This window comes from Dermacentor variabilis, chromosome 4 (assembly GCF_050947875.1).
Source record: "Dermacentor variabilis isolate Ectoservices chromosome 4, ASM5094787v1, whole genome shotgun sequence".
Lineage (NCBI taxonomy): Eukaryota > Metazoa > Arthropoda > Arachnida > Ixodida > Ixodidae > Dermacentor > Dermacentor variabilis.
Genome location: NC_134571.1, coordinates 57,115,397 through 57,128,429, shown reverse-complemented (window position 1 = coordinate 57,128,429; position 13,033 = coordinate 57,115,397). Strand labels below are relative to the sequence as shown.

The window sequence follows — 13,033 nt, the reverse complement described above, 5'->3', positions numbered from 1 at the left end:
AAGAATTGTTCTTTGTTAAGAACTGAGCAGCGACATCGGGACGTCTTTGCAGGTGCGGGTGAGTAAAAAAAGCTCGAGAAGGGAGTTTGGGTAGTGCAGCGTGTACTTACGACCGTCTTGACTACCGGCACTTCAGGACTGGCTAGCAAGGGCTCTGAGCCGGCCTCGCCCGCTGAAGCGGCGTTAGCTCGCTTCTGTCTGTGCTCTTCGGCCAGCTTAGCCAGCTGTTGGCAGCGGGCTTTCCTCATGGCGATTCTCTTGCCCAGATATCCTACCGTGGCGTACTCCAGGAGTGAGGCAAACACCATTACGAAACAAGTCCCCAGGTAGATGTCGATACTCTTCACGTACGAGATTTTAGGCAGTGCTGCGTTGGTACTGGACATGAGTGTGGTCATGGTGAGCACTGTGGTCACGCCCAGGGAGACGCGAGCTGGTGTAGCGTTACGGTGGAGCCAAAAGGAGACCCACGAAATAACCACGATCAAACTGGCGGGGATGTAGATCTGGATCAGGTAATAACCCATGGAACGGACGAACCGTATTTCGCAAACCAGCCGGGAGTAGTTTCCTACAACGACAGCGAAAGAGGAAGGACAAGGGCGGATGTGAGAGGGGCAAGTGGGGGGGAGAGGGAAACCATGTTTTACTGGTCGTCGCATGCACCCGCGCGACGGCGCACAGGTCGCGAGAAACCTACGCGAAGTCTGCCGGCTGCAGCGGCGCTGGCGACACGTCTCCCCCTCCCCTCGCATTTCTCTGTGTTCTTTTTCTTTCTTTCATTCTCCGATTGAGCCGAAAGAATCGCATTGGCTTCTCTCAAAGAACGTTTCTTTCACCAAGGTTGAGACAACAGGCACTCGCTCTCAGGCTTCGACGTGGGCACACACACGCACGCACATAAAGAAAAGAGAGAGCCTTCGTCGTTCGAAGCTGTGCTCTCGTCCATCAGCTGAGGCGTGTGCCGTGCGAACTTTGCACAGCGGCTCGAAGCTCCGACGGCTACAGCATCACAAAGCTTACATTCTTTCGCAGGCCTTTTCATGTCGGTTGCCCGCACCTTAAAAGCAAGCGTAGGCGTGGCATGGCGGGCACAGTTAGCCTGCTCACTTACAGTATAGCCACTACAAGCCAGACCTAAGACTACAGCTTGACGACGCTTCAAGGTATGGGCGAGCAAGCTCGCCAGAAGTGAGCAAACTGTGACGAGATGAGTGAATGGAAAGCGCGCAGTGGGTGCTGTGCATTAGCTAACGAACTGCCCGTGGCATCTACGCCTGCTGGTAGACGGGAGCATGCAGCTGGTGACGAGTACGATGTCATGTTGCAAAAGAGCAGCTACACGGCTCCCAGCACAGTGCGAAACCTTGAGCGCGGCATCGGGCAGCAGCGAGCTTATTAACCAAAGTGCATGCGCTGAGTGAGCGTGTAGGTGCTCGTTTCTCAACATGAGAAAAGATGGGCAAGGTGCGGGCGGCAGAGACAGTGAACACCACGCGGTACAGCGTTTGACGCTTTATGTGTTCTATACGGGTTATTAATCGCCACAAAAGAGAAGAGAGCTGTGACTACTACACGAACGCAGTCCCTTAAAACGTGGCTAGTTCGCGAAACAGACGGTGTGCGCTGTGGCTGCTCCAAGTGAACGTAGCGCAAACGTGCTCAACCTTCTCCGTTACCAAGCGCTTAATTTAAAACGAATGCTCATATTGCAAAGTACCATTATTCATAATCAAGGACGTGGTTTTTGGTGCCAAATATATAAAGTTCACGTCTTTTCTTTTGTTACTTTTTAATGTGAACAACAAAAGAGGTGCGCGCCTCGCGATGTCCAGACTGTGCGTTGCAGTCACAATCAGCCTGAGTGGAAATGACTTGACCGACTACACGGACGTCCACATTGCACTGTTAGAGGAAACCGCAATTGTGCTCGTGATATTCGGCGCGACGGCGCAATGGAGATTATGGTAGCTTTGTTTGTGTGCATTGAAGGAATCTTTTTGGGGAAATGTTTCTCTGTGGCATAGCCCGCGTGGAACCCTATGTGCCTTGAAAAGCGGCGCAGTGAAATAGACTACGTCCTTTTGATGCTAGTGCTACCGGCGTCCTCGTGCCCCTCTTAGTTTAGTGAAGAAATGGGTGGTTAGTTTCCAGATTAGTAACGACACATTAGTGAAAAGGAGATGGGCCTACGAATGGAGTTATTTCATCAACCTCGGTTGAATACTCACGATTATTGAACCGCCGTCATGTACCCTAAATGCAATACCTAAGTATGCCACGATTAGGGTTAATGATAACCCGTGCTCTAAACACGTTAACAAATTTGGCGGGAACAAATTCGAGCACACGACAAAAAATTCCGTGTCCCACCTTTCCATAGGGATCCACTAGATGTAAGGGTAGATGGATATATTGTCGTGACAGAAAATTGCATAATTTGCTCATTGTTCAGGCTACAAATTTTACTGAGATGCCTACGTCATCCTTTTCAACACTTTATTTAGCTTAGTTCTAGGGGGCCACTGAGAGTGCTGCTTATGCCTGACCAATAAAAAGAAAACAAAGAAAACAACTACATCGGACGAAATAACGTTAGCTGCAGCGACAAAGCGCCTACACAAGAGAATGAGAGTATTTTGCCAGCGTCAGAGTACAATCAGAAATACGACCGTAAGGTGAGGAATAGTGACGTTTGTTGAATTGCTTCAAATTTAAAGTTTAATGCATCACATATGACTTTGCAACTTACTGTTGAATGTATTCAAACTCTAACACGCACCAGATCGGTGCCTCAAGCGAAAAGGACTGCTTTCATGCAGAGGTCACAGCTTCCTATATCAAGAAACACAATGCGATGTAAATGATGAACTGATTTACATGCAGACATAATACATTGGTGTAAAAATAAAACTGATTATGAAGAATAAGTACATAAAGCCAGGTGCACTGCTTTGTGAAGTGCGTACTCGGTTAGCTGGGGCAACGGCAGTAGCGCTGTTTCAAAAAAAAAATATCAGAAAAAAGAAGAAATGAAAGGAACGATTACGATGTGTGCATTCACTGGCATAATGTTGTGGCGAGTAGTAAAAAAGTATCAAATGCACATTCTCTGACTCTATGGAATAACGAACTATGGTTGCATTAGTTTCTCGCAACGTTTGCTGCGTCATGAAGAGGCTATATTTTCAACAGCTGCGTATACTGAATACAAGTCGCCAAAAACATGCATTACAAAGCGCATTTTGTGGCTCCAACGCCGAGTCAGCGCTGTCCTTGCGGTTTGCCCGTCCAGTCCTTAAACACGTTTTTGCCCAATGTTGCCCAGATGCCGTCTCGAAGTGCTGTCAACTTGAACTTGCCAGGCAATTTCTTAAAGAAATAAATTTAGGCAGACTACTGGTTGTTATCGCGCTATTAGTTAGCGGTCCTTGACGTTGTTTCTTTGGTCTGCTGGCTACAATAGTCTTCCGAAAGGGCCTCCCATCTGATGTCGACAGGCATCGTTCGAAGAAATGTGCAAGTCCACAAGTCTGCAACATGTCTGTAAAAATACTGTAGACATTGCTGAAATTACGATATATTCTGTGCCTGGACTATTTCTTTCTTGAAGTGTACTACACACGTTTGTAAAAGCTTCCGCTGATTTTCGTTTTTAATTTATGTTTTTTTAGTGTTATATTTTCTTAGTTATGATTTTGGTGTAGCGGGCTCTTCAGCAGTCACACTGCTCAGTCCGTAGCAGTTACTAACAAACAATTCTGTAAGCTGCGGAAGTGGATTATTGCAGGGAATGTTTCAGCAACGCACAAAGTAGCGCTGTTCCCCGAGGCGTATGCGCTCATCTTCACGATCCCTAATGACGGGTTCTCATATCTCACCATCCCTATTCAATATCGCGCAGTAGCGACAGACGACACTACGGAAAGAGTTCAAGGCAGATGTCAGCTCCCGAAACATCCAATCCGACCATTGCTCACTCTGCTCCGATGCGTTAGTCGACTCACTGGCGGAAAAACTACGCAGCTGGCGGAAAAACTACGCAGCTTCCCGCTACCCCCATTGAGCGTATTTATCACCCTTAGCATTTCCAATCGCCGTTAAAGCTAATCAGGCGACGTCAGTGAGAGCTGACGTAGTAGCGAGGCACCGACGATAATAAACGCGAGACCTCCGGCCTAAATTACAGTGGGGAGAGCCGGGTTAAACGCCGGCTTCTCTGGGCAGGAAGAGTTCACGCAGGGCGAGCACGCACTCTGTACGAATTGGGAAGAAAAGTTACTCTCAACTAAGTTCGTTCCGTAGCGCCGGTCGATTGATTGACTGAAGAACTGGCCAGGCGCTGACGCCGTGGGCACTGATTTGCGATGCGATCCACACGCGGCTGAGAGCGCGACTACACGGTGCGACCGATCGCAGTATTGCGCCAGAGGCGGCCCTCGGAGGCGACAGGGCGCGTGAAGGGCCACTGGCCACCCACTGTGGAGAGCCGGCACAGCTCATCAGGTGTGGCCGCCTTGGGGAAGTGTCGTCCCCCTTCATCCCCCTCCAGTTTACTATCCCTAAACGGGAATCTGCGTGGACAAATGAGTTCTCCAATCGATGCTTCGGAGCAGGCAACGCAAGGCCCGGAAGGAAGCGCTGGCTCTGCGGGCGCTACAGATGCGCCAACGGGCGCATGGTTCTCCGATAGCCGTCCTTCCCGCCACCCCACCATTTTTTTTCATCAAAAAAAAAAAAAAAGGACGAAGGGTCTCGCAGGAGCGAGGCTTAACGCATCCGCGGCAGGAGACGATAGATGAAGGTTCGGGAAGGCCAGTAGGAACGGAAGGGAGAATGATTTTTTTTTTTGTTATTTCGCGTTTAGTTTTTGTTTCTTTTCCGTCTTTTTTTTTTTCTTTCTGCGCGGTGGTGCTTCGTTGCTAGAAGTGGGTGCTTGGGACGGGAGCATTTTCGGCGAGGGTAGCAGCGCAGAGCCGCGGCAGTGATTGGACTTGCCTGTCGTTAGGGCAACCTCTTTGGCTTTTTGGACGTGACCGAGGACCTTGAACTGCGGCAACTCTACCTCCTTGGCGATGCGGACGGACGTGTCACCGTCCGACCACCGGTAGCGGATGTCTTTCATGGTATAACCAACTGCGGGGAAAAGAAAAGAAACGAAAAAAGAAACATACAGGCATTAGACAATGATCCGAGAGGGACACACAGCTCACTCTTTCCGGAAAGAGCTAGAAGCTGCAGTCCCTGTAATGAAATTTCAACATTTCTCCTTCTTTATGAGCAAGCCGTGGCCGGTGTCATACCCAACGCAGAGTACAAATAACGATGTATTCACGTAAAGCGCTCCACTTCGCATTTAAACTGTTGTGAGCGCTGGAAAACTAATTAGATGCAAACACAGAGATTGTACCTACACTGCCGCTTCTTTTTTTTTTACCGTAGGTGGCAACAGTGCATCTGACTTCGCCAGTTCTTCAGTTCTATATGTTTTCACATGCTTGCTGTTTTTTAAATACCATATCTGCTTCTAAACATAACGAAGTTATCTGTGACTGCGATGCTACTGCAGACGTCAGCGAACGTCACAATTTGACAATGTTGGATATATCTAACAAGAGATAGGCCACATAATATTTCTCGTGCAGCGTCCAACTCACCGTTACTGATCTCGAGATCGACCGCAAGTTAGATACAGGGTGTCCACATAAAAGCTCCGTAATTTCAAAATGAATAAAAAATAAGCTATGAAACAAGGAAACGTGCGGTTTGTGGCATCATGTGAAGCAATTAAAAAAAAAATCTTGTTCGTCTTTTTTCCGAACGATTCCGCCTATTTCGTTTCAGGTGCTGAATAAATACCAAAGATAATACACCTCCAGAGAAAGCCTAATGTGTGGTGTGGTATGCGGAAACGACGTCACCCATTGCTGTCTGGTGGTTTTCGTAGAAATTCACGTTGGAAATTTCGTTCTGCAACAATGGGTGACTTCGTTTCCGCATACCACTCCCCACATTGGGATCTTTCCGGAGGTGCTGTCATTTTTGGTATTTATTCAGCCCCTGAAACAAAACAAAAGGAATCGTTTAGAAGAAAAAAAGCAACCGAACACTTTTTGAATTGCTTTATGTGATGCCACAGACCGCGGGTTTCTATGTGTCACAGTTTCTGTTTTATTTCATCTTAAAATCGGTGAGGTTTCACGTGAACACCCTGCATTAATGATCCTCAAAGTGTTGAAGGAGCTGCATCGCTCTTTTGAAAGCATTCCGGCATGACTTGTGCGTTTTTATTCCTCTTTATTTTGCACGCTGTGGACGACGCACTGTGCCTACAGTTTTGTTTCCCCATGTACGTGCTGAACCAGTCCTGCATTTAATCACGCCCACACTTCGGCTACGGAGCTCGTAAGGGGCCGAAAAGAGAGACCAACAGAATGAATGGACGAGACTATAGTAAGTAAAAACGCGGTATAGACGTGCGGTATAGGCCAGTGTGCGGTGCTGTCGGGGTACAAGCCGAAACAAACACAGAGGGTCGTATTTCAAAAGAGTTTCACCTTACAGCGCGTATATTTCTCCCGAGTCTTCGGCACTGTCTACCGCTACGCATTGTGCATGCCACGCGCGCGCCGATATAAATTGCGCGACAGTGACCAGAGGCACTGCCGGTGACGCCTCCTTTTATAAAGGGAGGCGAAAAAAAAAAAACGGAGAAAGGAGACACGATAACGAAAAGCCCGGCCATTCTGACCAACTGTGGCCACGCCATGCCGCGTCGCTCCACCACTCCCTCCCGCCCCTTTTCATCTTTCGGGGCCAGCGCCGTCGCTTCTCGATCAGCGGGCCCGGGGCTCCTTCACATTCATGGCGAAGCAGGAGACCCTCCCGGCCGGGCGCGCTGTACCCAATTCAGAGCAGGAACCCACGGGCGCATGTATTTCCTCCCCCCGAGCCATATGACGCGAAGCAGCTAGCGAGCTAGCTACGAACGCCGTGCCCTCGGCCGCACCCTCGAGGGTAGAGAAGGGAGATTGGGGAAAGGAGGTGCTTTGGCGCAGGAGCGCTCGGGCACACGATCAGTCAAGGGGTTTGCCGCCGTACAAGAAGCTGCGTGAAACCGCCATCGTCGTTGCCGCCGCCGCCGCTATAGCGCGGAGTGAGTTTGCTCAGCGTGGCCGCGACCCGCCGCAATATTTGCTCCGGGGAAAACATGATTTTCGTGCTCCCCCCTCTCTTCTGGTTTCCGCGGCCCCACCCTCGAGCCAGCGACGAACTCGGGAGACCCGCAGAAGCTCCCATCACGGCCACCTTGCTGCAGTCTTTCCTCTTTGCAGTGCTTTTTTTTCCCTTTCTTTTCCACCATTCTATGTTTCCCTCTTACTCTTTCCTGTGCACACTGTAGTATGCGGTCGGTTTTGACAACGCGGCCTAGATTGTATGAAAACCTCCGCCCTCCTCTCTCCTACTCCTTTGCTTTTCTGCGAACACTGCATTTTTGCCACGTCGCATCTTTTTATTTCTCTTTCTTTCTTTCTCTCTCTCTCTCGCTCTCTCACTAGCGAGCATATTTTTGTTTTCCGCGAGAAAGAAGACCCAAGAGGGCATGGCAGGCTTGCCAAGCGTTGACACAAGTTGAACCGCCTCGTTTCCTCGGGACGAGAAGAGCTCTTTCACCGTGAATTCACTCAACTTTCCGCGCCTGTTTTACGTTATCGTGTTCATCAGCACCATTCATTTGTTCCGCGTGGAGAAAACTGAGTTATCTTTCCTGAAAGCAGAATTAAGGAAGAGCTTCAATGCAACGTTGCTGTCTGAACAAAAAGAAGAAGAAGAAAGCGTCACGTCCCCGCGTTTGCCGGTATATGTATATACAGTAGGAGGCGCAACAAGCACCTGCGAAGATTAGGTTTGGCTTCACCGCCACGAGGAAACCTAATTCTCTCCGCACGCTTCCTTCACTTCGCGTGGCGTGTTGAGGCGCTGTACGTACCCGAGTCTGCCTTACAAAGGCCCGGAGACACTGCTCAACGGGATGAACTTCTGTCATTTACTCATGGGGCAAATCATGAGGCTCTTCGAGCAGAGGAAGCTTGAGTGACTGAATAACAAATAAAGAAGAAATCGGAGATGTGCTTTGACTATACTTAAAGGTGCACTAATTTCGTTCAACATTTCCAGATTGTTTTACATATAAAAGAGATAATTATTACTTTATGATGTTAACAATACGCGAGGGACGTTGCGAAAGTAAGTTTCATAATTTATTTTAACGCGTAAACATTATTGCCCCCCCCCCCCCCGAAAAAAAATACACCTGGTATCATGAACTATACACCTTGCACTATTTTTCCACATACTCGCCACCGGCATTGATTGATTTATCGCAGCGTGCAATCAGTTCGAAGAAACCACTCTGGTAGAACTCGGTGCCCTGCAATGCAAGGAACGCACAGCCTGCTCCTCCTTGGTATTTTTTTTAAAGTGACGTACCGAGAGTGCGGCTTCATTGCAGGTGACAGGCACCCATTCATACCAGATAACAACACGCACTTCCATTGGCGACTACGTTGTCAGCATACGTCTATCTGCCATTGTGATTTGTACTCGAATAACCTAGGGCGAAAGATCTGATCAAGAAACGCCAATGTATGAATGCCTCTAACCCTACAGCTAGAATAGAACTGGCAGAACTTTCGAAGTTAATCAACAAGCGTAAGACAGCTGACATAAAGAAGTATAATACGGATAGCATTGAACATGCTCTCAGGAACGGAGGAAGCCTAAAAACAGTGAAGAAGAAACTAGGAATAGGCAGGAATCATATGTATGCGTTAAGAGATAAAGGCGGCAATATCATTACTAATATAGATGAGATAGTTCAAGTAGCTGAAGAGTTCTATAGAGATTTGTACAGTACCAGTGGCACCCACGAAGATAATGGAAGAGAGAATAGTCTAGAGGAATTTGAAATCCCACAAGTAACGCCGGAAGAAGTAAAGAAAGCCCTGGGAGCTATGCAAAGGGGGAAGGCAGCTGGGGAGAATCAGGTAACAGCAGATTTGTTGAAGAATGGTGGGCAGATTGTTCCAGAAAAACTCACCACCCTCTATACGGAATGCCTCATGACTTCTAGCGTACCGGAATCTTGGAAGAACGCTAACATAATCCTAATCCATAAGAAAGGAGACGCCAAGGACTTGAAAAATTATAGACCGATCAGCTTACTGTCCGTTGCCTACAAAGTATTTACTAAGGTAATCGCAAATAGAATCAGGAACACCTTAGTCTTCTGTCAACCAAAGGACCAGGCAGGATTCCATAAAGGCTACTGAACAATAGACCATATTCACACTATCAATCAGGTGATAGAGAAATGTGCGGAATATAACCAACCCTTATATATAGCTTTCATTGATTACGGGAAAGCGTTTGATTCAGTCGAAACCTCAGCAGTCATGGAGGCATTGCGGAATCAGGGTATAGACGAGCCATATGTAAGAATACTGAGAGATATCTATAGCGGCTCTACAGCCACCGTATTCCTCCATAAAGAAAGCAACGAAATCCCAATAAAGAAAGGCGTCAGGCAGGGAGATACGATCTCTCCAGTGCTATTCACAGCGTGTTTACAGGAGATATTCAGAATCCTGGATTGGGAAGAATTGGGGATAACCGTTAATGGAGAATACCTTAGTAACTTGCGGTTCGCTGATGACATTGCCTTGCTTAGTAACTCAGGGTACCAATTGCAATGCATGCTCACTGACCTGGAGACGCAAAGCGGAAGGGTGGGTCTAAAAATTAATCTGCAGAAAACTAAAGCAATGTTTAACAGTCTCGGAAGAGAACAACAGTTTACGATAGGTAGCGAGGCCCTGGAAGTGGTAAAGGAATACTTAGGACAGGTAGTGACCGCGGATCTGGATCATGAGACTGAAATAATCAGAAGAATGAGAATGGGCTGGGGTGCGTTTGGCAGGCATTTTCAGATCACGAACAGCAGGTTGCCATTATCCCTGAATAGAAAAGTGTATAATACCTGCGTCTTACCAGTGCTCACGGGTTACGAACTGGATTCCAAGGGAAGGGAAGCGTAGCAGGGGACGGCAGAAAGTGAGGTGGGCCGGTGAGATTACGAAGTTTGCAGGGACAACATGGCCACAATTAGTACATGACCAGGGTAGTTGGTGAAGTACGGGAGAAGCCTTTGCCCTGCAGTGGGCGTAACCAGGCTGATGATGATGATGATTATCCTAGGGCTACTCTCTCTTCTTCGTCGGTCTGCTTCATTCCTCCTCCGCTGACATTTCTTCTGTTGTTGAACCAGCAACGGGTGTGGATTCTGATGGCGATTGCTTCTTTCACCTGGTGTACCATCTCTCTAAAAAAATGACGAAACTTACTTTTGGAACATCCCTCGTTCTACCTTTTCCCATCTATCCTCTTCTCAGAAGGATATACATGTGTGCTACAGTGAGTCATGATGTATTTGAGTTTTACCCTTGTGAAATATCTTGCTCAGACACGACGAAGCGTATATGCATACAAAACCGCATACAGAGTTCCGGTTAAAGTTTCCTGGCGTCCTATAGAGAATTGTATAACCACGTTAACCAGGGGCCGTATTTCCTAAGTATTAATATCTTGCGATTCTAATCATTAACTGTCACCCGTCCCACCAAGTGTAAATTCCTGGCAGTGGGCTAACTGATAAGCTCGTATTACGGCAGCGATAGACGGCTACACGTGCGCGTATCGGGGGTCCGTTCGCCGTCTTGAGTGCTCATTTCCTAAACCGGCATAACGTAACGATTCGATTCGAATTATTATCTGTTTGCGTGCTTCACCAGTGTTCCGAGCAACACTCCGGTGACGTTGTCCCCTGGAGTGGCGGGTTGTGAGCAATGAACGATAAGAAAGGCATGGAATCGAGCAAACCGAATCATTGCACTATTCCGTTCCAGAAGCGATAAGCGTACCCTCCGAAGCAGCTCAGTTGCTATCTCGCTGCGCTGTTGAGTGCGAGGTCGCGGATGCGATTCCCGTTGCGGCGGTTGCATTAGAGAACCTTTAGCGTGTCCGGTATTCCGGCAAGCGTGGGCGGCTTGCCGGTTTAGCGGGGGCGTAAACATGAGCGGCCAGATTGGTGGCGCCAGCTGATGGCGCAAAGCTCAACCACACAAACACAACGCTAATTACTATATTCTGCTTAGCTGCTGGTGTCAATTTTCGACCGTGGCGTAATCGTGTTCACAATTACGCCACTGCCAAAAATTTGCACTAGCAGCGAAGCAGGATATAGTGAGTTACTGCAATTTTAGCCCTGTGTTTGTCTGGTTGAACTCTACGCCACCAGGCGGCTGCAACGCTCTGGCCGCTCACGTTTGCGCCCCCGCAAATCCGGTAATCCGCCCAAACCGCTCCCGTTTACCGGAATAGCGGACAGGCTAAAAGTCTCTATTGCAATGAGGGCGGTATGCAAAAACGCTAGTGAACTGCGCATCGGATGCACGTTACACAATTTGAGGTAGTTAAGATTAGGCGGAGTCCCCCTCTATAGCGTGCTTCATAATAAGATCGGGGTTATTGGCAGGTAAGACCCCTCAATTTATTTTAATTAATTAAGTGACAGAAGAAGCGCCCTTTGAACCAACGGCCTCGCCGGTAGAATGTCGGTTACAAACTATGGATCACGCGGTTCCTTTGCTCTATACTTGGCGAAAACCTAAAATTTAAGGATAAGTGCCGCCCACAAAAGCGCACTGCCCTTTCCCTCCGTGCATCCGGGCTTCAAGACATAGTTTTCGAGAGATGCCGACGTTGAAGGAATTTCGCCTCCTACGTGACGTCGCAGCAATGAGAAAACGTGATAGGTCGGAGTATTTATATGAATTATCTTCTAGCTTCAGTGCAGCGTACTTCTGACTACATTATTAGGGTTGTCATCGACTATGGTACACGTTGTCTTCGGAACTGTGCTTCCACTCAAAAAAAAAAAAAAAGAAACGAAAAGAAAGGAAAAAGAGAAAAAGAAAAGGAAAAAGTCAGAGACCCCAGCTTCAATTTAATCTGCTACAGCTCGACATTAACGCTTGGTTCTCTGCAGTGTAGATCGGCTCCGAAATAACGTACTAACGAACCGAGCGTCCATATTCGGCGAAAATGCAGCGGCGCAAGCTAGGGGGTCGGGATTTTCGGCTTTCGCTACGCTCATGATCCACGCAATCTGCCACGTGTTCGGTTGAGCGCAGCCCGTGGAAATGTATCTTGCCTGAGATACGAAATTCTTCGCCCTTATTTCGGCATTTCCTTTCCTGCTCTCGCGTTTCATATTTGTCTTCCGCGAAGGCACATCCAACGAATACCTGGCGTGCGCGCATGCAGTAGCGAGCTTCTAATCCGTGTACCGTGGCGTGTTTCTATTCCTGCGGGATGAGCATCTAATCTCTGCGACTGGTAACGGGGCCCGCCAAATGATCTCGTAATTACATCAACGTATTTCTTTCTTCTATTTTTGTGGTTGCCAGGCTTTCTTTTTCATTTGTCCTGCTTCAGAAAATGTAGGCGCGGCAGGGATCCTTGGCGGCCGTGCTTGAAACATCGTAATGGGGACAAGAATTAATTCTGGGAAAGCTCGCGTAACGACGATGGAATCTCATCACGGCGTAAAGGCGGTTATTAAACGAACGCGGGACTGAAATAGGAACAGCGCAACAACAAAAAAACTCATTTCGTACGTCGAGCTCTTGAATACGTGCACGTGTATCCTGTTTGTGTGGTGCATGCAAATCGGGCAAACATATCCAGCATCTTAAAAGAACGTTTCTTTCTCTCTAATCTAGTGAAGAAGAAAACAATATACCTTAGGAGGGATTAAGCACCACTACGGGATCAGCATATAGAGACGAATATTATTTGTTAATTGCCATACAATGTTTTATGATCCATGCCAACCTGTACATTTCACATAGCTATATTTACCCGCGAACGCAAAAATGTGACATTCTGAACACTTCTTGGAGCCCAGATTACC

General features: G+C 47.9%; 1 protein-coding gene across 5 annotated transcripts in view; it reads right to left on the bottom strand.

Annotated features, from left to right (window-relative positions):
* The window catches only part of LOC142579192 (gamma-aminobutyric acid receptor subunit beta-like), a 227,596-nt gene that overhangs the window by 32,351 nt on the left and 182,212 nt on the right, over positions 1-13,033 (bottom strand). For 3 of the 5 annotated variants that reach the window (XM_075689166.1, XM_075689168.1, XM_075689169.1), the window contains exon 6: positions 4,999-5,136. In XM_075689166.1, the coding sequence (XP_075545281.1) occupies positions 4,999-5,136 (138 nt within the window). Of the gene's footprint in view, positions 1-110; positions 572-4,998; positions 5,137-13,033 lie in introns of all 5 variants that reach the window. The other 2 variants (XM_075689165.1, XM_075689167.1) reach the window with 1 other exon arrangement.